At 39.3% G+C, this 26288-nt stretch overlaps 1 protein-coding gene across 1 annotated transcript in view; it reads left to right on the plus strand.

The window, feature by feature from the left end:
• Positions 1-26288, plus strand: part of LOC127350657 (spermatogenesis-associated protein 16-like) — a 77626-nt gene that overhangs the window by 19871 nt on the left and 31467 nt on the right. Inside the window, exons 2-4 of the mRNA XM_051377475.1 lie at positions 4436-4583; positions 11691-11843; positions 13589-13707. Of these exons, the coding sequence (XP_051233435.1) occupies positions 4436-4583; positions 11691-11843; positions 13589-13707 (420 nt within the window). The remainder of the gene's footprint in view (positions 1-4435; positions 4584-11690; positions 11844-13588; positions 13708-26288) is intronic.

The following is a 26288-nucleotide window of genomic DNA, read 5'->3' on the forward strand; positions in this document are numbered from 1 at the left end:
GTATTAAAAGGAGTTGAGCTGCTTAAAGCAGTTAAAATAAGTAACAGCTTGATTCCACCGAGCGTGGCTGCTGGAACTGATCGCAGCCATTCTAGACAATGCTATTTGTGTCAACCTATTGAGATGTCGACAATTGGTTTGTGGAGGACCATTCTGAAGCCTCGAGTTTCACTGTAACATTTTGTCGGGGCCAGCTGAGGTGACGTACTGTGCCGTTGAGCCGCTTTCATTGGCTGCACAGTTTCAACTCGTCTGTAACAAGAAACAGTAGTCAACACAGTAACAGAATCTGGATTCATATTTGATCAGCACTGCCTAGTTTGACAGTTTGAGAGTTTAGTGCGTTGAGCTGGAAGGACTCACTGACAATGACTTGTCAATCACAAGATAGCCACACCCTTAAGCATACCCTGTCTCCATAAGAATGCATGGTATTGTTTTTTATGGCAGCCAATGGAGCTGCTGGGCATTATATAGAACGCAGGTTTAAGACACTTCCGCCTTGGCTTCACTTCACAGACCTGGAAGCTCTGTTCACTATATATACACACACTATAAATACAATGGATCCACCGGAAGAACCACAACACGTTTTTGAAACGCCACGGAAGTGGTTAATTTTTTAAAAAATAAAACATCCTGTGCAGACTCTCAATATCGAATGGTAGAAGCACAAAAGTGTCTGGCAAGCAAGACTGTCGATGAAACAAAATTAAGTATAATAGCCTAGTAGTGTGAGATAAATAAATAACTAATTTATAAATAAATAGTTTTTCCCATTTTACTCTGTCAAAATGACATAAGCAGTGATTTGGTGATTCATCCAGTGTTGTGTTCTTTAAAATGCCCTTGAAACATCTTCTATAAAGTTAAACTCTCCAAACAGGACAAAAAGTACTCAAGAATATAAAGTATTTTTGTAATTAATGAACATAAAAGGTCTTTTCAAAAGGAGAAGATGAGTTAAAATGCCAGCCCTAACAGATACTCTTTCAGTCCAGTGAACATAGTGAGTTCTCTCTTCATATTTGGAGGTAGACTATGTATCTTTCATGCTAACTGTGCAAACCAAAGTCCTGTGACGAATGGGAAATATCAAACAGACTAAACGAGACTCAAAAACAATGATTTAATGTATTTTACCTGTACAGTAACTAAAACTGGAGCTTGATGCTAGCTGTCACTTTCCTGAGGAAACATTTGCTGTACAGGCAGATGATTTGTTGTTGTCTGCTTTGATTGAACTGCTTAAATGTTGTGATGTGATGAATGGGAAGAATTATAAGTGCTCTACAAATTTGGCCATTGCTGTAATTGTGTTAAATTTTCCGCTTCTCGTGACAACAGGGGATTTGAAAATGTATAAATTCTGGGTATATAACTGTGAAACTATAAAGATGGCTGTGAAATCTGTCCTTGTGTTCTACACGATACACACCTCATGCATTAATTCAATTCAATTCAGTTTTATTTGTATAGCGCCAAATCATAAGTTATCTCAGGACACTTTTCAAATAGAGCAGGTCTAGACCGAACTCTTTATAACATTATTTACAGAGACCCAACAGTACCACCATGAGCAAGCACTTGGCGACGGGGGCAAGGAAAAACTGCCTGTTAAAAGGCAGAAACCTAGGACAGATCCTTCGGCTCTAGGTGGGTGGTCGTCTGTCTCGACCAGTTGGGGTGAGAGAGAGAGAGAGAGAGAGGTAACGACAGAAGGACAGAGACAGAGACATGGGGGGACAGCAACAACAGTAGCAACAACTACACCAATAGTAGTGACTGACGGTGATAATGATGATGAACATGAAGAAGAAGATGATGCATTGGGGTCAGAAGACTTGACAGTCCTGTAACCATTGTGACCAGTGATAACACAAAAACAATATGATCAGGAAAATAACACATTATCATTGCAAAATGAGACCCAAGGAAAATGACACATTCACTCTAAAAACGACAAATAATAAAGTTCAGTTGACAGCACCCTCTAGTGGACTGAAGTTAGGTAACATTGTTATAGGCTAAACAAAGCACCTGACTTGAGACCCTGGAGGACTACGGAGGGAGCTAAGAAGAGAAAAGAAGAGGGAAGCCACAGGGCAAGAGTAAATGTGGGACTGGCCTTTAGTCATTGGTAAAATAAAAGGCTGGAGCCAGACAGCGAGCTGGCCTTCTTGCTGTTGGACTAATCAGTAGTAGCTGCTTGCGATGTCTGTCTTGTGTTGCTGCACTTGATGTTTGTCTGAAGTTGTCGACCCGCTAGTTTTTTGAGAAATGTAATGTAATGTCATTTCTGTTTTGGATCTATAATTTTCTCCAAATGATAAAACTTGGATAACAGGTTACTTAAAAGAAAGAAAATAAAGAAAATTAAGCAATCGCCTACTGCCTATATGACAAAACAGAGCTAATAAGGATGTGTTTTTGAATGTGACTTCTTTTAGTGACAGACTAAAGCCAGGATTTTTGGAAAAAAGTCAAAGGCTCACCTGCCATGAAAAAAGAAAGAGCACAGCATAGTAAAAGCAAATCCTCTTTGACAGAACTCAAGTACAGACTGTGATTGCTCCTGTTGTTTAGCCTTTTGCCTTTCTTCCTCCCTGCATCTGAGGATAGGGAGATGGCTTGAGCTCCTAGGACAACATAAAGGCTCTCCTCCCTGCTTCCACCTGGAACGATGCCCTCTCTTTGTGTTCATGACTGTTTTAAGGTTTTAAGGATATGTGCCCCTCTGTGTGTTTTTACGCCATCCAAGCTTGGCCATTTACATTTGCTTGATGTGAGATGAGTGCAAGGAGAGGTTTAGTACACAGCACATCAAGAGACTTCTGGTTTCCTCTCTTCCCCCTTCTCCATCCCAAGCAGCTTTCAAGATGCACTGTGTATGTGTGTGTGCAATGCACACATTCTGTTTGAGGGCTCTTAAGCCGAGGAAGTCTCTTCATCTATCCCACCACCACCAAAAATCTGCCTTTTTTCTGGCCTCTGCCTCAGATTTAATTTCACTTTAAGGAACAACAACAAGATATGGTTCTGTGTGAAGCGTGAGCCCTCTTTCACTCAGAACTACTCAATATTCTTCCCCTTTTCATTATCTTGTAGAGAGGCAATTACTTCAACATCTGGAAAAGATGTAGTCTTTCTTTTATGTTTTTTCTCAATGTTTTTTTGCACTCTCACCACAATAGAGAAAATACAGCATCAGGAACTGCTGATTTTAGGAGTATACATTCACTTTTCAAAGGGAGCTACTGCCACATATAGTTCCACGAGAGTATTATATAATGTGCTAGTCTGATTACCACATGCTAAAAAAGTGCCTTTTGTCAACCTATTCACAGGGCTGCCCCTCACCCTCTGGTGGTCCTAAGCAGAAATTTTACTAGTACTCACCCTCTTTTGTTTCTGCAGCTGTCAGACAGTACATACACAAACACTCTCTGGCTAGCTTGTGGCCATCCTGCACATAACTATGCACAGACAGTACTGCACTCACTTCAACATAAAACCAAAGTAATTTAACCAGAAATAAAGCAAATACAGTATGGTGAATAAAGTGGTAACATTTTTAGGTGATGACAAAAAGAAAAGTCTTGGAGTAAAGTGGAGAATTTAATTGTGCATGGACCGATTTTGCTGCTGGATTACCAGTATGCTTGATCTGGTAAATGGACCTGTACTTGGGTAGCACCTTTCTAGTCTTCTGACCACTCAAAGCACTTTTTTAATTTTTTATTTAAAATTATTTCTTTTGGCCTTTATTGTATAGTGACAGCTGAAGATAGACAGGAAAGTGGGGTAGAGAGAGAGGGGGGATGACACGCAGCAAGGGCCCGCAGGTCAGATTTGAACCTGGGGCCGCTGCAGCAACTCCGTAGATGGCTCGCCAGCTCTACCAACTGAGCTAACCAGGCACCCTCAAAGCACTGTGAAAATAAAAAATCTTTAAAATCTGTAACAAGAAATTTGCATTATAAGGCTCTAATACAATTTGCAGAATTTCAATAGTAAAGGTTGCTGACCACTTGCCAAATGGTACTAGTTGAGAAGGAAAAGTAGTCCAAATAACTGAATAAAAAGAAAAACAAGGTATCTAATTGGAAAACACTAGGGCAAATATCTATATTGCAAAGTGAGCATTGTAAGTCGTATACTAAAGGACAGCCAAGACAATACTGATTATATGAGCATCAGAACACAGAAGTGACAGAGAAAGTCTGTGATGTGGAGGACTCCTGCACTGACCATCAGTTACAGCCAGGAATGTTAATGTTGTGGTTTCTTATGTTCTATATCCCAAATATGATTATGATTATGGCGTAACAGGGACAAGAGTTCATGTAAAGGTACTTATTAATAGGTGATGTTAATGGCACAACCAGAAGTTAAATAAAGTCAAGTTTAAAAGGATCTTTTTGTCATGTCCTAGGCTATGTTGTACAAGGCTCAACTCATGGAGAAGGACATCTCTATAATGTACACAGCATATACTGGAAATCCTACAGCCAAGGACATCAGCCAAGCAGAAGAGGCTTCCATGAAGCAGCACCCTGTATTCGCTGACTTCATATACACAGGTGCGTTTCAAGTCTAAATCTGAAAAATCTGGTTTAGCGTCCTTTCACTATGGATGGCCATCACTTTGGTGTAAACTGAACTGATCTCAAAAACAACTGGATAGACTGCCATAACATTATGTACCACAGATGTGGACCCGAGGCACAAATTTGATGAATTTAGACTTGTCTTGACAAAATCAAAAAGGCCTTGCAACTTGACTTGGACCTTAACAACAATCACTCATGACTTCACTTGGGCTCGAAAATACGAAAATACAAAGATTAAAAAGTCTATTATTTACATAGTGTACCATGAGTTGGTTCATTTCTTGAATCAACTAATGTTAACACTATTCATTCCCAGCAAGTCAACACTTAATTCCCCAGATCCACTTTGTCCGACAGCATCCAATCAAGTTGCAGGACAGAACCATGAAGAACTAACGTTGTGTTACTGAGCACTAATGTTAGCTTAACAACTAGGTAAGCTAGCTAGCTAGTTACACCAATGAGGCTGGGAACTCATTGCTGCACTGTGGCAATCGGTTGCGTCCACTGTAAGGCCCCCATAGTTTTTCCATACCACAGGTTCCTTTTTGGCATACTTTGATGTTCACTCAAAATAAATGAAATGCAGAAATGTACAGTAGGAGATAATTAATGTGTTTTATGAACATTAAAGCATTCCAGTAGATGCCCCCATATAAAAGTATGAACCTGAAAAAGTGTATAATTGTCTATTTAGTATATTATTACAATGTTGTTACATTAGGTTTAGCGCACATCAGGGATGAGTACAACATCATCTGTATCTGTTCAACCAACTGAATTATCTGTATTCGTCAGAATGGGCAGGGCTTAAACCAGACGTGGGTGAGGCTTGGGCGGGACTGACCTGAAGTTGTTGATTTACGCCTGAAATTGATATTGGTTGATCAGAAGTTGAATATTTATTGAAAAACAGAACAGCCTCAGGATTGAGCTTCAGAGCAATGTTTTTGATTTTTACTATTTGTTTAAATAAAAGTTTCTATATACTATTTACAAGTACGGATATTGACATATTTAGTACTTGCTTATCTCGAGAGTGGCTAACGACTTGTTTGGGACTCAAAGTTTAGGACTTGGGGCTTGACTTGGGGCTTGAGTGCAAATACTTGGGACTAACTTGTTATTTGCAAAACTTGGTACCACCTCATATATACAGACCCACAAGGGTCCGTGTATGTTTTGGTCATTGGATTTTCCTTTCAGAAACGGGTATTAAAAAACAGAAAACGAGTGGTTATTTGATTTTCGTTTTAAAATACAAAAATTAAAATTGAAATACAAGGCGTTTTTCTTTTTCATGGTCAAAAAGGGATGAGCGAAATTTAAAAAATTATTCGATTTTCATTTTCTATTTCATATAACAAAAAATAAAATCACTAGAAAACAGAAACAGAAAAAAGGCCTGTTTTTTCATATTCTGAGACCGGATGTTGTCATTTACAGGACAGTGCTGTGTAGAAGAAACAGTAGGCTAGTAGACTGCGGTCAATCCAGCCCATGAGTCCGATCTCCGTGGTCTAATCAGCCGCACTTAAATTTAGAGTGTGTACAAGTATTCTCAGCATTATGGTAAATGCGGAGAAACGCCGTATTTACTTCTGGTTTTCAAAATAAAGGTATTTAGAGCCGTAAGCTATAATTAAAATATGTTACATTAAAGTGTTGTGCCCCTGATGAATAAAAAAACACTTTACATCAAGTATCTTTACTGCACCAGTGTGGAGAAATGCCAAAATAAAAGCCTCATATTTATGCCTCCAGAGATTGCATATTTGACCGTATTTGAGGTACTGTAAAAACATATTGCTCAGTGTTTCCTGGCTACTGATGGTATATTTGACTTTTACACATATGAGACTACAAACATACTTAATATCAAGCATTTTTACTGTACCAATTTGGAGAAATTTAACAATAAAAGTCCATATTTGTACCTCCAAGTGGTATTTTCATATATTTGAGCTACTGTAAAAACACTTTGCTCAATAATTCCTGGCTATGGATGATATATTTGACTTCTACAGTTCTAAGACTACAAGTATACTTAATATCAAGCATTTTTACTGTACCAATGTGGAGAAATTGAAGAATAAAAGTCCCATATTTATACTTCCAGATTCCATATTTTCTTATATTTTTGAGCTACTGTAAAAACATATTGCTCAATATTTCCAGGCTATGGGTGAAGCATTTTCATTATACTTCAATAATGCTGCAGTAATCATGACAAAATTTCACACAAATGTTTAATAACATCTTGATAATATAAACACTAAACACTAAACACAAAATCCTACACAATTCTAATTTGTTTACTTTTCACACAAAATGCAATGCCAGTCCACATTCTTCTTATTTTGCAGCTCTGCTGTGTCCATTTGTAGGTAAAAGGGAAAAATAATTAGTTTTAACTTCAAAACACCATTGTACCTATTGTCTCTTCCTCACATATTTTTTATATTATTCAGTGTGACAGCTGTTGCAGGTGGTTCCACATACAGTTTACATTTTTACAGTAGCTCAAATATAAGAAAATATGGAATCTGGAAGTATAAATATGGGACTTTTATTCTTCAATTTCTCCACATTGGTACAGTAAAAATGCTTGATATTAAGTATACTTGTAGTCTTAGAACTGTAGAAGTCAAATATATCATCCATAGCCAGGAATTATTGAGCAAAGTGTTTTTACAGTAGCTCAAATATATGAAAATACCACTTGGAGGTACAAATATGGACTTTTATTGTTAAATTTCTCCAAATTGGTACAGTAAAAATGCTTGATATTAAGTATGTTTGTAGTCTCATATGTGTAAAAGTCAAATATACCATCAGTAGCCAGGAAACACTGAGCAATATGTTTTTACAGTACCTCAAATATGGTCAAATATGCAATCTCTGGAGGCATAAATATGAGACTTTTATTTTGGCATTTCTCCACACTGGTGCAGTAAAGATACTTGATATAAAGTGTTTTTTTATTCATCAGGGGCACAACACTTTAATGTAACATATTTTAATTATAGCTTACGGCTCTAAATACCTTTATTTTGAAAACCGGAAGTAAATACGCTGTTTCTCCGCATTTACCATAATGCTGAGAATACTTGTACACTGATTTGGCTGATTTGACCACGGAGATCGGACTCACGACTGGATTGACCGCAGTCTACTAGTCTAATGTTTCTTCTACACAGCACCGTCCTGTAAATGACAACATCCGGTCTCAGAATATGAAAAAACAGGCCTTTTTTCCGTTTCTGTTTTCTAGTGATTTTAATTTTTGTTATATGAAATAGAAAATGAAAATCGAATCATTTTTTAAATTTCGCTCATCCCTTTTTGACCATGAAAAAGAAAAACGCCTTGTATTTCAATTTTAATTTTTGTATTTTAAAACGAAAATCAAATAACCACTCGTTTTCTGTTTTTTAATACCCGTTTCTGAAAGGAAAATCCAATGACCAAAAGATACACGGACCCACAAGGTCCCCAGATGATGAATTCTAATTACTTTGGTGACCCTCTAAGCAGCATCACCGGGTCAAAATTTTATACCATTAAGTACTTCACCAAATACCTGCAAAAGTAATTACAGCAAATCAGCCTCTGCTGTACTTTCGCATTAGCAAATTTTAGCATACTAATATGCCAAACTAAGATGACAATTATACCTGTTAAACATCAGCAGCTGACTAGTCAACCAGTCTCTGGTTGCAGCAAGGCTCTTGTTGAGTTAACCAGTCAGCTGAGCCCTGCAGACACTCACTGTGACAGCAGGTCAGCCAATCAGTAGCCCAGCCAGTCCATCAGAGAATCAGTTTTCCAAGCAGTGAGTGATGAAAGCGGGAGAGCTGAGTTAACAAGGCTGGCCAAAAGTCTCAAACATCTCCAACTACAAGTGGTCAGAGAGGATATGAGGAGCAGAGAGAGGGGATAAAGGAAAGGACAGGAAGAGATGGGAGGACTTGACATGAGCTTAGCAGAAAGGACAGCAGAAGAGGGCTTATGTGAGAGCAGGACCTTGAATTATAATCAGCTTTTGGAAGGTTTCCAACAAGGTGCAGATATTTGTATATCTGGGGCCTGATGTATTGCAGCATTTTCAAGATACTCTGTGATTAATAATAATATGTTGCTATGATATGTACAGACAATGAGCTCTGAACAGATCTGAAACACATTTTCGTACTAATACTGATATTCAGAGTCAAACCCAAAATAATAGAAGTCACATTCACATCACACTCACATCTTGCAACAATCAGCAGAACTGACTCTTTACAATGGATGTCCTGTGTCCATTGAGGATTATGTCTACAAATCTGTTTAAATCATGTAAAAAAAGATGCTTCTTATAGTTTCAGATCTTGTCTCAAAGTCATCAGATTCAAAATGTTCTCTCAAAAACAGAATAATCCAGATTTGGATTGTTCCTGAGGAAATGTATTTAGGGTCATATTTCCTCATGACATTCTTAGGAACTTTTACTGGTTGCAACTGCAAAACTGATCCATTTTGTATCACCGCATCCAAGGGAGCTTTAGCTAGCTAAGACGTTTGTTTCTCCTTGATGACGTGCCATGATTGGTATTCAAATGTAATTGGTCATTAATTTGACATTTTTTTATTCATGCGAATCCTTTATCACACAAAAAAACCTATAATAACTAATATAATAATCATATAATAATAATAATAATAATACTTTTAAATTAACCTAGACTGGCAGTAGCACTGCTTCCACATACCACCCTATGGTGCACTAAGGCCCACCAGGTATGCTGCTTTTACAGTCCCCATGAAGCAGAATCCAGAGAACTATTTGCTTCTGCATATTTAGGCATATTGTGTAAAAACAGGCAGCTAGGGAGGAACTTATTAATATTGATTGGGGTTTACAGTAGCCAATAGTGCTGAGTGTGCGTTACACTACCACTGTTAGGCAGCTAGCGCTATGAGCTAGCATCTGTGTCCACCTTCCTAATTAAAGGTTAGCAATTTTAGAAAGTAGTTAAAGCTATCTTACCATCAGAAATCATCTAAAATACCATTAAGAATACACAAAAATACCTTAAAAAATTGGTACATTTTTGTCATTGTTGCGTGAGATGTAGGTGATGTATCGTCATTTGATAAAAACATTGAATCATCAATTTTGACTTCATAGGGAGACTTAAATTGTAATCTGCAATGTAACTATAGCTATTACATATATGTACTGGATTATTTCCCATTGAATTGTAGTGAAGTAAGAGTGCCTCAAAATTGTACAGTACTTGAGGAAACAGATACTTTTGACCCCTGCACATAACCTCAAAATGAAATTAACTGTGAGCAGACTCGACCTCTGTGTTTCATTTACAGTGAGATTTTGTTTTATCTTTGTGGACCATTAGCAGCTGACAACAAATCATACATGTAAGTGCAGAGTAAGTAAGGATTCTGTCAAATTACAATTTTGTTTGGAGGAAAACTCAGGTCTCCAGGTCTCCTGAGCTCACGGTCACATACAACTACAAACACTAACCCCACCAAACTTAATGAAACTCTACAACAGTACAGTTACACACACCTAAACCTCTCCAGTAGAGGCCAAAAATAATTCAACTTTGAAATATCAGGTAGAAGTTTGTAACACTAGATCAGTGCTATGGGACTACTATACATACTCCATTATTGTCTTATTTCAGGACATCTCGACTGATAAGAAACCAGTGCTGCTGAAGTTTTCAGGACTCCCCACTGAAACACTTGAATGCATCAGTGGAGTCCTTGGAAATGGCATATCTGCCTCGGGAATTTCAAACTCTCCACTGAGAATCATAATGAAATTATAGTAGGAGAGATAGCACAGCCTCCACCTCGCAACCAGAGATCATAAATCCAACAGTATAAACCCCGGACTCTTTCCTCCTCTTCCTCCTTCTCCTCCTCTTTGTCCTTCCCAGCACATCTCCAATCCATCTCTACTTTATTCTCCCTTTCACCTTTTTCTTTAATAGGCCAAGATGATCTTTTCTTCCTCTACTTTACTCCTTTGCACTGTCCCCCAGACCTAAACATGAACTTTCTCTGGGAGGTTCTATTTATCACAGATTGGATTTCTCCCGTTGTCTAGTTCCTCTGGAGGGTACTTCATCTTTGAGTCCCTGCTGGAGCAGAATCTCAAGGCTCCAACTGTTTCTTTCTAGTCATCACTTCCACTTCCACAACAAATATGACACAACTGATGTACTCAGTATGTTTGGTTGTGAGAGAGAAGGAAGGAATATCAAAATCAAAGGAAAGCTGATCAATGACTTTTCTTTCCAGACTATATATTAAAACCAGGTCTAGATCAAAAGGTGTCGTGGTAAAAAGGGCTTGATAAATCTGGGGCAATATTCACAAAGATTCAGAGTGTGAACTCTGATGATGGAAGGTTATCAGGGGGTCAGGGGTCACTGAAGCACTATTGCAAATATCTTAGTGTTGTGTTCACATTCATTTCACAGACAGGTGACTGTCAACTAGGGCTGAAACGATTCCTCGGCTTACCTGAATAACTTGATTACTAAAAATCACCAATGCAAATTCTTTGCATCAAGGTTTTGTTTAATCCATACAACTATATGCAGCGCCTTGTGAAAAGCTCTTAAAAAGAGACTCTAAGTGAGGAACTTTTAGTGCTATTTAGGAGAAGTCCTAGTGGTAAAACGGCCCCTGATGACTTTCTGCTGCTTCAACGACTCAGCACAGCTCACCTTTCCTTCTATATGCTACATCTTTTTAAAATAAAGCATCTAACTTGCACATTACTAACGTGGTAGCTCGACAAAGTTGTCTGTATGCCTTATATTTAACGAATATACTATGCTCTAGAGTGAAGAGAAGCAAGCCTGCCTCGACTTAGGTCATAAATAACAGTCAGCATCACACTGGGAGCTGTAAAGTTCACTGTTCACATTAAATGTTAATTCAGTGGTCGCTCTACAAAACAGCAGAGATGCATTCCCTTTGGCAAGTCAACACACTTGACTGCTGAAATACTATTCAGATCCCATCCTAACCTGTACGTCTCGTCCTCCTCAGACCCCAGAGGAGGTCATGTCCTCCCCCAGACCACTGAATTGCTGTCTGCCACAGATGTATCCCAACATTACCTGATGACCCTGGGCTTTAGGAGGAAAGAGGAAGGCCTCATCCTCAAGAAGATATTCTCCGGGATCTGGCCCTCTCTTCCAGGTTTGTGTACAACAATATATTCACTGAATGTGTTATTACATGTTACAGGTTTTACTGAAGGTGAAAGGGAGCTCTATAGGGCAGCCCTGCAGTGGTACAGGGGTACTTTCATATCTTTACAGGACAAATCTGATTTATTACAACATGGACCAAAGGCACATTTAGACCAACTCAACCCTAGAATGTCAGTGGTTTTATATATGAGTTTCTGAGAGCACTGTGTCATAACAATGACCAGTGCTTTCCTAAAAGACCTAATGTATCCAATTTGACATGTCTTCTGCCGTCTGGTGGATTTTCCTGCAGAAAGAGGCCTTTGACAGCTGTCATGTAGTAATTTTTGGCAAGAAAATGTTTGTCAATTTTGAAAACGTTACAGAAAGAATAACATTTTTATCAAGGGTAACTCAAAATTGGCTTGGGGCGAAGGAAACAAGATGGCTCACATGTAAATATTCCTTACTTCTCAGTATGAGCTAAGGTAACGTTAATAAATTAACAAAACTTTGACACCACTTTTGCAAATGTTAGCTAAACATTCTCCTTGAAACTCTCCTTGTTGCTGTTGTGTATGTATGTCTTACACATTATAGATGTGGTCTACACGTAAGTCACCACCCATACCATCTTCCAGAAGACGCTAAAGATTTTTTTTTTTAAGTCTTAGAGCAAAGGACATTTCAGAGATTTATACTATAAATATTACATACAGTATTTCAATATGAGTATGTACTATATTGAAACTACTTATAATTAACTAACCCAATGTGATTAATGTTTTTTTTGTCAAATCAAGTAAAAAATATGACAGCAGGTATATATAAAAGGTAATTTATCAATTACCGAATGGAAATGAATGTAAAATAAATAGGAAATAACAAGAGACTGCACTCAAAAAAAGAGGACATATTTAACATATTTCGTATTGTATATTACTGGGGACAGATTGATACTTTTTCAGTAATGACTAGAATGTGTGGTTACACCCTAGTATACCACCATGCAACACCAAACACCACTTAAAATGTATGCAACCACACCTCATTACTCCCCTTTTCTTTAGCAGGAAAGTAGTTCAGTGGGTTGAGCTAACCTGGTCGTGGTTAATGGAGCAAGCATGAGTGAAACGAAGTGGGCAAAAGATCCATGCTATTGTATTTACCCGGCATGCAGGAAAATAGCCAAGCTACAGTCTGTATGTGTGTTTGTCGGGGCGTTGTAGTGCAGTGCCTGCTGGCGTGGTGGTTTCTTTTGAGTATTATAAGTCATCAGTCTCCTACATGGCCTGTAGCATACAGGGGTTAACAATGACAAGAATGTCTGAATGCAGTACGCTACTGGCAAGGCTTATCTGAGTAGCAGCTGGATTCAAAATGATCTCCAAATATATCAGAGGCAAAAAAGAACATGGACATATTTTACTCAATTAGAGGCCAGCTACTGAGCATTCAGTTAAATTTCAATTAGGTGAAAAAAGAGAAAAGGCTCATAAAAAATAGACTTTCAATCTTGCATCAGTAAGATTTTTAGGAAAATGCTATATAAACAGGTCCATAGGCAAATATGTCTCAAATAACAGCTATAAAAGGTAAAATAAGGACTGTTTTCTTGAGGTAAAGCAGATTTTTAAAAACAAAATTAATGTACGTAGAAGTGAAAGTAAACTGAATGTTGTCGAGGTACTAAAATAGCTATAGCCAGAAAAGGGGTACTCAGCTGACTGGTGTCTTTGCTCTGTAAAAAAGACACAGGAAGGAAAGGAAAAGTGAGTCCCATGCAACAACAGTACGAAGAGGTGGAAACTCAGAGGTTATACGAGAAGATCCTGCCCATCCTGGATCTGATGCAAGCTACCCAGATTAATGTAAGTAGGAGATCATACACACAAACAGCTGTCGTAAGGGTCAGCAGTCTCAGGGAAGCAACTTCCCAAACAGAAGTATATACAGGTGCATCTCAATAAACTAGAATATCATGGAAAAGTTCATTTATTTCAGTAATTAAATTCAAAAAGTGAAAATCAAATTATATAGATTCATTACACTCAGAGTGAAATATTTCAAGTGTTTATCTCTTTTAATTTTGATGATTATGGTTTACAGCTAATGAAAACCCAAAATTCAGTACCTCAGAGAATTTGAATATTGTGAAAAAGTTCAGTATTGTAGACTCCCGATGTCCCACTCTAATCAGCTAGTTAACTCAAAACAACTGCAAAGGTTTTCTGAGCCTTAAAACGGTCTCTAAGTCTGGTTCAGTAGGCTACACAATCATGGGGAAGACTGCTGACTTGACAGACATTGCCACCCTCCACAAGGAGGGTAAGCCACAAAAGGTCATTGCTAAAGAATCTGGCTGTTCAGAGTGCTGTATCCAAGCATATTCATAGAAAGTTAAGTGGAAGGAAAAAGGTGCACAAGTAACAGGGATAACCTTGAGAGGATTGTGACGCAAAGGCCATTCAAGAATTCGGGGAAGATTTAAAAGGAGTGGACTGAGGCTGGAGTCAGTGCATCAAGAGCCACCACGCACAGACGTATCCAGGACATGGGCTACAACTGTCGCATTCCTCGTGTCAAGTCACTCCTGAACCAGAGACAACGTCAGAAGCGTCTTACCTGGGCTGAGGAGAAAAAGAACTGGACTGTTGCTCAGTGGTTCAAAGTCCGCTTTTCAGATGAAAGTGAAGTTTGTGTTTCATTTGGAAATCAAGGTCCCAGAGTCTGGAGGAAGAGTGGAGAGGCACAGAATCCAAGTTGCTTTTAGTCCAGTGTGAAGTTTCCACACTCAGTGATAATTTGGGGAGCCATGTCATCTGCTGGTGTTGGTCCACTGTGTTTTATAAGTCCAAAGTCAACGCAGCCATCTCCCAGGACATTTTAGAGCACTCCATGCTTCCTTCTGCTGACAAGCTTCATGGAGATGCTGATTTCATTTTCCAGTAGGACTTGGCACCTGCCCACACTGCCAAAGGTGCCAATACCTGGTTTAATGACTATGGTTTTACTGGGCTTGATTGGCCAGCAAACTCACCTGACCTGAACCCCATAGAGAGTCTAGGGGGTGTTGTCAAGAGGAAGATGAGAGACACCAGACCCAACAATGCAGACGAGCTGAAGGCCACTATTAAAGGAACCTGGGCTTCCATAACACCTCAGCAGTGCCACACATTGATTGCCTCCATGCCATGCCACATTGATACAGTAATTCAGGCAAAAGGAGCCCCTACCAAGTATTGAGTGCATTTATATATGAACATACTTTTGAGTAGGCTGACATTTGTGTATTAAAATTTTTTTTTATTGGTCTTGTGTAATAGTATAAAGTATAAATAAAAATGTTCTGAGATACTGAATTTGGGGTTTTCATTAGCTGTAAGCCATAATCATCAAAATAAAATAAATAAAGGCTTGAAATGTTTCACTCTGTGTGTAATGAATCTATATAATATGAGTTTTACTCTTTGAATTGAAATATTAAACAAATGAACTTTTCCACAATATTCTAATTTATTAAGATGCACCTGTATCACTAGCCCCACAAACAAAAAGGTGGATAATTCCCCTTGTGTGTAACTAACAGCTATTTACAGCCACACAAAAAACAGTCATACCCCCTTTCCACCAATGCAAACCTAGTGCTAGTTCTGGGCTGGTGCTAGTGCCGGTTCGGGGTTGGTTAGAGCCACATCATTACGTAACTATGCATCCAATGTTAGCTCATGTTACCAAGGTTAGCTGGCCAGATATTACCCAAGCAAGCATAGTAACTTGTTTCTCACATCAATGTTACATACATTGAACTTAAAATAAATGTTACAAACAAAACATTGACGTGATTGTGAAAAATTAGTAGATATGTGTGTGTGTGTATATAAGTGTTTGTAAAGGGGAGACTTGTGGGAATCAATAGAACCAATTTTCTTGCAGTCAAAGGTCAATGGACCCCTTTAAAAATGGCCATTGCATTGCCTCACAAAATAATTTGGCTTATTTTGTTCAATGAAAGTAATTTTGCTAAAAAAAACTCTCAAAGTAAGGTAAGTAAGTTTTGTTTTGATATTGGGAACAAAACTCAGGTATTGTACCTGCATTTGGATCAAACAATACCCAACCTTATTCTCAAGACAGAATGAGCATTTATCAGTTAATCTGACAGTTCTGGTACTTGGAAAGTGTCTTAGTAAGGTGTCTTTCCAACATGAGCATCCAGAACAGCTTCAGTACTCCTTTTCATAGATTCTCCAAGTGTGTGGAACAGGACTAGATGAATGAACAACATTCTTAAAAAAACATATTGCCTACTCAATTTGATGTTTGGATGATGGTGGTGGACCTAAACTATTACTTCACTACTACTTGGGTTGAAATCTGGTGACTTATGATTTACATGCTTTTCAACTTCATTCAATGCATTCACATCAGTTAATGTGGGTTGTAACACCAATGTAAAGAAACAGACTAGAACAGAATCTAAATTTCAGACCTCTCCTGTCTGCTGTAAGATTGCTCTCTGTAGAGCTAGATGAACATGCACTCTTTACAAACACTAAATAAGTTGGTTGCTTTACTCTTGCTGAGACAAACAGATCACCACAGAAGACGGTCTCAGTTGTTATCCATCTACCTTGGCATTGACTCCAGGCCTAGCTGGCTGGCTTCCAAACTGGGCTTAATGAACTACAGCTGCAACAATCCCAAAAAATTCTCAAAGCCCCATGTGCATTCATTCATTGTCTTGATTACATGGCATCCAAACAACATATTACTTCATCTTGATGTATGATTTGCTCAGTTTGTTCAGCAGTTCATTTGCAAGAGAAGGGGTTGGTAGCCCCAATAGCTGAATGGGCATCTTTCTTCTGACTGATAAGACTGCTCAGCTGCAAGGAAACGACTGATCCTTCAATCAGGCAAAAAGGTACAGAGGCCGTATCACTACGAAGCTGTTATAGAGCCGGAGTTAAAGGAATCAGTCACCCCACCGGTGATACATGAAGACCCAGAGAGAGAGGATTAGAAAAGTGAAAGCGATAAAAAAAAGAAAGAGCAGGGCTTTTGTCCAAAATCACTCCCTTTTTCTATGTACTGTGCACTACATTGTCTGGCATTTTATTTGAGAGTAGCGGTCACAGCTGTGCCAATAGTCTTCACTTTGTAGAACAGTCAAATCACACTGCTTCATATTCTGTTCATCTCGTTCTTGGGCCTGACTTTATTCAATTTGTGAACTGAAAATGGTTCATTCAATCAATGACTAATCATCATAATTAATCTGGGAAATATATGCTTCATTAGCGCTGTCCATGAATGAGTTTCCTCTCTGAAACGGCATGCACTCCAGCTGTTGCTTCATTATTTGCCTTTACCTCCTGGGTGACGGCAGACACGCCATTCATTTCTCAGACTAGCATCTCATTTCACTCTCTATGCTATAAACTGTATCTCACAAAAGTGAGTACACCCCTCACATTTCTGCAAATATTTCATTATATCTATTCGTGGTGACAACTGAAGAAATGATACTTTGATACAATGTAAAGTAGTCAGTGTACAGCTTGTATAACAGTGTAAAGTTACTGTCCCCTCAAAATAACTCAACACACAGCCATTAATGTCTAAACTGCTGGCAACAAAAGTGAGTACACCCCTAAGTGAAAATGTCCAAATTGGGCCCAAAGTGTCAATATTTTTTGTGGCCACCATTATTTTCCTGCACTGCCTTAACCCTCTTGGGCATGGAGTTCACCAGAGCTTCACAGGTTGCCACTGGAATCCTCTTCCACTCCTCCATGATGACATCACAGAGCTGGTGGATATTAGAGACCTTGCACTCCTCCACCTTCCATTTCAGGATGCCCCACAGATGCTCAATAGGGTTTAGGTCTGGAGACATGCTTGGCCAGTCTATCGCCTTTACCCTCAGCTTCTTTAGCAAGGCAGTGGTCATCTTGGAGGTGTGTTTGGGGTCGTTATCATGTTGGAATACTGCCCTGCGGTCCAGTTTCCGGAGGGAGGGATCATGCTCTGCTTAAGTATGTCACAGTACATGTTGGCATTTATGGTTCCCTCAATGAACTGTAGCTCCCCAGTGCCGGCAGCACTCATGCAGCCCCAGACCATGACACTCCCACAACCATGCTTGACTGTAGGCAAGACACACTTGTCTTTGTACTCCTCACCTGGTTGCCGCCACACACGCTTGACACCATCTGAACCCAATAAGTTTATCTTGGTCTCATCAGACCACAGGACATGGTTCCAGTAATCCATGTCCTTAGTCTGCTTGTCTTCAGCAAACTGTTTGCGGGCTTTCTTGTGCATCATCTTTAGAAGAGACTTCCTTCTGGGATGAAAGCCATGCAGACCAATTTGATGCAGTGTGTGGCGTATGGTCTGAGCACTGACAGGCTGACCCCCCACCCCTTCAACCTCTGCAGCAATGCTGGCAGCACTCATACGTCTATTTTCCAAAGCCAACCTCTGGATATGACGCTGAGCACGTGCACTCAACTTCTTCGGTCGACCATGGCGAGGGATTTTCTGAGTGGAACCTGTCCTGTTAAACCGCTGTATGGTCTTGGCCACTATGCTGCAGCTCAGTTTCAGGGTGTTGGCAATCTTCTTATAGCCTAGGCCATGTTTATGTAGAGCAACAATTCTTTTTTTCAGATCCTCAGAGAATTCTTTGCCATGAGGTGCCATGTTAAACTTCCAGTGAACAGTATGAGAGAGTGTGAGAGCGATAACACCAAATTTAACACCCCTGCTCCCCATTCACACCTGAGACCTGGTAACACTAATGAGTCACATGACACCGGGGAGGGAAAATGGCTAATTGGGCCCAATTTGGAAATTTTCACTTAGGGGTGTACTCACTTTTGTTGCCAGCAGTTTAGACATTAATGGCTGTGTGTTGAGTTATTTTGAGGGGACAGTAAATTTACACTGTTATGCAAGCTGCACACTGACTACATTGTATCAAAGTGTCATTTCTTCAGTGTTGTCCCACGAAAAGATATAATGAAATATTTGCAGAAATGTGAGGGGTGTACTCACTTTTGTGAGATACTGTATATGTTCTGTTAAATTTTTTTCTCTTAGTGTGGTCCAATTGCTGCAGCTCTAGAAATGCCCAGGATATCAGACATCTTTATATCATTGAGGTGAAATGGGGCCAGTATATTAGAGGGCTTGTTCATACAAAGAACAATGTTGCTGTTTTTACCTGCAGTGTAATACTGGCACATTCATTTGGAACTGCAAACAAACACATGCATCACAGATGTCCAGTATTATTGTTTGGTTACTATAAATTGCAATAATTGCTAGAATGGAGCCATCATTAATGTTATTAGTTCAACATGTTCTTATCCTTCAATGACAAATTAAAAAAAAATGGTGTCTGGTGAGATTCGTAATCTTGTTTACTTATTATTGATTCCTGGCTTGAATCAATTACATATCATGTTGATTATTTAAGGCAATGCAAAAACACAGCATCTAAGTGTGTAATATTATCAGTTTTGAATTGTATAATATGCACTGGATACACACTGAGCTCAGTAGCATTGCAGAAACTCTACAACCTCTTCAGGACACATCAGGTAATGAAGACTAGCAAACATAAAGAAAGGATAAAAGACAGCAGTGAGACTTCTGTAGAAGAATAACTTGGCAAGGGTTTTAATTCATACAGAACCAATAAGGAGCCACTGAAAGCCCTTTCAACACAGAAAACACATCCACAGACACCCACACACACCCACACACAGGCTCTACCTGTCCAGCTTTTTCAAGGACTTTTAATCCAGCATTCAATGTTCCTTGAACTGTGTTTAAAAGAGACCACAGGAAACATTCAAATGGTCCATCTGTTTGAAAGAGCTTGACATCACATGTCAGAAGAATCCTGATTTTCTTTATCCTCCATTTTTTTATTTTATTTATTATTTTTTATCCGTAGCAATGGCGAGAGGATACAATTAAGATTATGGGCTCTATCTTGCACTCAGCGCAATTGACTTTGTACACTGGCGCTTGTATAATTCCTATTTTGCACTCAACGCACATTGGAATTTTCCCTCCACGTCCTTAAATTAGGGAATGAACTTGCGCTCCGGGGGGCGGTTCAGCGAAAAGAGGAGGCGTGTTCCGGCGCAAACGTTCCCTGGTGCTATTTTGCTGTTTCAGAAAACAATTCCGCCACAGACCAGGAAAAACCTAGTCTAAAGTCAGTGGCGCTTATTCAGATGCCATTTTAGATTTGCGCCGGGCGCAAGAGTCATTCATCCCGCCGGCATAATAGCAACAGCGCCCGAGATCCGCCCACAAAGCTACTTGCGTTTTGCGTTGGATACTTGCGTTTCAGATCGGCAAGATAGGGCCCACAGTGTTTTGGGTTTACATGTCAAGTAATTGTGAAATGTTGATTAAGAAGAATGAATACATTAAACAGTGATGGATGTATTGCAGCAAGCCTGCTATTGGCAAGGATTGAAGTGATATGGGCATGCCTGTACCAACCCGTTCTCACTCCCAACTCATTAAATATGGCTGCTTGGTCAGTGGCCCAATGCTTCAAACTATGACGCTGTAGATATCCCTCCAATGTCATTTCTGGAAGCGCAGGGCTCCGTAGTCAAGTTAGCAAGAATAAATATGTAATTTCAAGTCAAGTTAGACTGTATAAGTGAAGCTTGCGTGGTTAATGTGTTAATGTTAATGTGAAGCAGTCGCAGTTTGGTTAGATTTAGGCACAAAAACTACTTAAGTAGTTAGGTTTGGGAAACGCTTCTGTCAAGTATGAAACATTTATGTACGTAACTTTAATGAAGTCAACACTGACTTTCAACATTGACCTCCAAATGTGGACTTTCTCGCTCTTTATACGACATCACACTGACTTTGACAGCGGATCACAATAAGGTAAATGGTAAATGGACCTGTACTTGTATAGCGCCTTTCTAGTCTTCTGACCAATCAAAGCGCTTTTACACTATATGCCACATTCACCCTTTTACACACATTCACACAGTGATGGCATAAAAATGGCATCTTGTTTTATTTGATTTTATTATTTTCTATTCAGTTTAATTGTTTTAGTTTAATTTGTCCAGATTGTTAGTACTCCTTGTACTTTTGCACTTTTATTTGGAGACAGACACTCAAACCTGATGTTTATTCTTGATGCTGATAGCACTTAGGGAGGACTTTTCTTTAAATGTCAAACAGTGTTTTCCTATTTGAGTGAGAGCATGGCTTCATGTTATTAGTTTTGAAGTACCTGCATGTGTGTGTATATATGTCTGTGTGTATGCCCTCAGGCAGCCACAGGAGACATTGCAGAGTGAAAATGGCGTAAGGAAAAATCAAATATCTGTTGTGAACTCTCTGTGAAGGTTGTGAAAACCTGCCTTTATCCATCCATCGGTCCCTTCTCCGTTTTTCCCCCTCTTCTCAATAATAGCAGTGTCACAAGTAGAGCACACAGACCTCAGGGAGCACACAGCGTGTGTGTGCTTATGTCTGCATTGGTACATACGTGTCATTTAGACTCCATTAACCTCCACCAGCTAGAAGTCATATGGGATTTGGGAGAAGAGTGTGTCCTAAAAACAGAACACAAAGAAAAGGCAGAGGAAGAATGGCCCACTTCCACCATGATTTCTAGCCCATTCATAAAATTATTGCTGGGCTGAGCGTGGAGTTCTGTGTGTGTGTGTGTGTGTGTGTGTGTGTGTGTGTGTGTGTGTGTGTGTATGTGTGTGTGTGTTGACCCTGGGGCATGGCATACTGACCCTCTATATGAGGTGCCATTGTCTGCAAAACCTCAAGTCCACTATGCAGTAGGAGGAAAAACAAGTCTTTCATGGTCCCTGCAGTCTTCTTCAATAGAAACCTGTATATAAAGCCTGTACTTTTATTGCTTCCATAGAAACTGAAGGGATAAAGGGCTTGGTTAAGTATTATAATTTGCTGTAACTGAACACACTAGAAGTGGACAGCCATTGTCGTCAGTAGCAGATTAACATCCTTTTACAATGCAGTAAACATTTTTCAGTTGAAAAGATGTTAAAAAATGGTCACTAAGACTGCACGATATGGTAAAAGAAAATCATATTGCCATTAATTTGATACATATTGTGATTGCAATTTAATTCATGATTAGTGGGAATGATCATTTTTGTATCACAATTATAATTTTTACTAAAAAAAACCTATTGAAATCATGATGCTTTATCAAAAAATATAGCGATTTCGATAATATGATTAATTGTGCAGCCCTAAAGGTCACTGGTGAAAACCCGAACCAGGTTGGTTCGGAAGTGAAAGTTTCATAGATTATTTGAAGACGTTGAGCGAAGATTCACATTTAGATCATATTTCACCAGGATTTTTAATAATGAAAGTTTTCATCCTCTCCAAAATCATAGCCTGTTGTCACTTTGGAGCCTAAAACCACATCTGAATTTCCCATTTGAAAGCCAGTATAGATTTTAAAACACACCTTGTACAGGAGTCAAACCACAAGTTAAAAGGAGAAAAAGAACTGGACTGTTGCTCAGTGGTCCAAAGTCCTCTTTTTAGATGAAAATGAAGTTTGCATGTCATTTGGAAATCTAGGTCCCAGAGTCTGGAGGAAGAGTGGAGAGGCACAGAATCCAAGTTGCTTTTAGTCCAGTGTGAAGTTTCCACACTCAGTGATAATTTGGGGAGCCATGTCATCTGCTGGTGTTGGTCCACTGTGTTTTATAAGTCCAAAGTCAACGCAGCCATCTCCCAGGACATTTTAGAGCACTCCATGCTTCCTTCTGCTGACAAGCTTCATGGAGATGCTGATTTCATTTTCCAGTAGGACTTGGCACCTGCCCACACTGCCAAAGGTACCAATACCTGGTTTAATGACTATGGTTTTACTGGGCTTGATTGGCCAGCAAACTCACCTGACCTGAACCCCATAGAGAATCTAGGGGGTGTTGTCAAGAGGAAGATGAGAGACACCAGACCCAACAATGCAGACGAGCTGAAGGCCACTATTAAAGGAACCTGGGCTTCCATAACACCTCAGCAGTGCCACACACTGATTTACTTTGTACTTTGGAGATTGTGATGGGTGTTTTTTTACTATTCTCTGACTAAACAATTAATCAGTTAATTGAATAGACATTTGTTTCAGCCCTGCTTATTTGGGAAAATTTGGGAACATAAACATTTAAATTACAACAGAAAACATTTATTTATCTGTTTACACATCCATAAGACAGTACAACTTTGATCCAAGAAGCCTGTCCACAGAAATTTGCCACATTTCAATCACTTTTACCTCTAAGTGAAGTGGCTTAGATCATTTGGCTGCAACAGAAAAATACTGTGCCTAAATTCAAACTGCCCTTTTTGTCAATACAATTCCTCATTATTGAACCAGTATCCAGTAACTGTATCCATATGCATCAGCAGTCATTCACTTATCCATATTAATGGTGCGTAAAGCCATAAAAGACATGATCGGAAAACTTACACAGAAGGAGCTGAGCGGTAAACTGTTGGAAAACTGTCATTCCTGAATCCAAAGTATAAACTGCACCATGTTGCACTAATGGAATTTGTAAATGAGCCTCATAAGTCACAACTCACAAAACTGAGAGATAGAAGCTTTTCTGTTCAATTAACCAAATTCAATGTGAAAAAAAGAGCAGAAACTGATGAGCCAGGTAAGTCTATTCATCCATCTTGCCAGTACATTTATCAGACATTATGAGGTGGTGTCATCCAGCCGCCTCGTCGACATACTGGATCTGTGCTGCTGGCGCTCCATCATAGGCATCATCTGTGTGTGTGTTTGCAGTAATTTTCAGGGCCTTTAAAAGCGAGCCAGTTTCGTTGGCCTTCCACAGAAATTGCCATCAAATGGTATGGAATGGATTCATCACTTCCCACCCAAGGAAACTGTTGCTGTCATGAACAAAGAAACAGCTTTTTTCTTTTGGCTTTGTAATCTGAAACTCCCGGTGCCACGTCTGCTCCGCACAACTCCCTGACCAGGTACTGCCAATTCTCCTCCAATGAGACCAGCGTTTGGCTGCTCGAGAACTTGTGAGAGGGTGCCAGATGACATTATATGCTAATTTGCATATAATACTATCTCTGCCTTCCTGCTAAGAATAGATTGTAAGCGGAGAGAGATTTACTGTGTATAGGAAGCGCTGCAATGAGACCTCGATGGATTTGTCAAGCGAGCGGTGCACATTTACTTGCATCAGTATCAGCTGTGCCAATTTGTCACCAAATGCTCAAGGAGTCAACACATTAAAAATGCTCCCCGTGGTTGTTTATCAAAACTTACTTTTCTGAAATATGCTAAATGTGGCAACACAGTCATCAAGTTGGCAGCAGCAGTTTGTGACTCTAACTGGTCTGAAAGCAAGACTACAGTCTACAGCCAGCGGCTCTTTGAGGCTGTAATACTCTTTGCAAAAGTTGTAAAATGGATAAAAGTTGAGGTCTGTTTTTAACGGCAAATAAAATAGTAAATATAGCCATTTAAAGAATTCACATTGTATAATATAAATGGTGGTGACTGTCATTTCTGTACACTTTAAACATTGACAGTGTGCACTGTTACAGTCACACACAACTTCATATTGTGACCATGTTTTTGTCTTTGGTAAGACAGGTCAAAGGACATTATTCCAGCGATAGTTCCATCATTTGTTGTTACATTTGAAGCTTCTATTGAGGTTTTTGAACAAAGCTTTAAATGTCTGTGAGGCATTCAAGTTTAGAATTCGATCGGAAGCTTTGAAGCTTTGAACTATTCGGTACAGCCCTACAAGAGGTTTTGCTAATTAGTGACCACTAATAAGACCTGTGGAACTAAATAAACAGGTATGGTGGCTGGACAACTGAACAGGCCATGACATTAAGTTGTAACTGCTTGACGAGCCAGTTGGGCCAGCCTTTGTTGTTTAACCTACACAGATACAATGTAGATATAAGGCTGGGTAAAGCCACTGAGTGTCTGCTCTTTGATTGGGTGAGGGTAAGATTTAAAGGCAGCTTAAGGTAAGTTAAGTCAGGGTTAGAGATGGTGTCACTTGTTCAAGGACTAAGCCTGATACCCACTGCAGTGCCTGGTGATAATTACATGAATATTCTGGGCTTACAGTGGAATGCTCACTCAGCTATTGGCACATTTCGCAATGGCCCCTTTTCCACCAAATTAGTTCTGGTTCTGGTGCAGAGCTTTTCCACAAAAATAACTAAAAACAACTGGGGTGAGACTGAACCCAAACAGTAATGTTGCATCATGGACGATGATGTAATTTTCACATGGGACACATACCCCAGTCTCCTATGTTTAAGTCCAATGTTTGTTTAGACCATCCACCCACCACCTCCAGGTGCGGTATCTGTACTACATCACTGACGTAGATGAGTTTACAGTGAAGCCTGGTGCGTCTCATGCATACGTTAAAGCGATGATTCTCAACCTTTTTAGGGCCAGCGCCCACCACTCCCCATCATAAAAAGGAGGCTAATTGTCTTTGCTTAATATAAATGTATTGAATATTATGTTGATTGATATTCTGTTTATTATTATCATAATCTTCATAATAAAAAACAATAGTCAACAGTAATATCCAGGATATAACTATGTGTTCATTTAAAATAATTAAAAATCATTCAAAAGCATGTCACTGAATACCAAAAACAGTCTGGACAGCTGGAATTTCATTAATTTCCCAGGGAGAAAAAAAAAAGCATGAATAGAAGTTATATTTGAGTGTTTAAAAAATAGGTTAGATATTTGATATTCAAACTTAATTAAGTATCACAAACAGCAGCCAATGAGAAATGCCAAACAATAAGATAAGCAATATTATTAATTGTTCCAACAAGAGCTGCATGTGGAGGACCTCGCTGAACCACTGCTCAACTACTGTAGATATTGTTGGGAAAGAAAGAGTCAGTCTAATCTTTTCCCTCAGAGCGGGTAACGCAGCACATATTTGAGCCACATGCTGCCCCAGCTGAGGTGATGACAGTAACCTGGGCCTTGTCGTCACTTTGGATGCCAACAAGATGCGCCTGGATAACGGGCTCACATTTGGCAATATCCGCCTGAAAGGGCTGCACCAGCCAGATGGGAACGTTGAGGTTCAGGAGGTCCATAAAGGTCCAATTTTCATGTCGGCCCTTATCATCATCATTAGGCGGTGAATGTAAATAAGGAGACATATGTCACATATTATGCAGCATGTAACCCTTTGGCGTTAAATATGGCAGTATTAATTTAGCAGATTTTTTGATTTTTACACACACTTAACCTGGCAAATGTCCCATGTTTGGGGATTTCCTTTCATTCATAGACTTATGAAAGATGTTTAATTAGGTCTTTAAAGTTTGTGATGAGAAAAAAAACTGTTTTATAACACTGCAGAAC

The sequence above is a fragment of the Dicentrarchus labrax genome, unplaced genomic scaffold, assembly GCF_905237075.1.
Source record: "Dicentrarchus labrax unplaced genomic scaffold, dlabrax2021, whole genome shotgun sequence".
Taxonomy (NCBI): Eukaryota; Metazoa; Chordata; class Actinopteri; family Moronidae; genus Dicentrarchus; species Dicentrarchus labrax.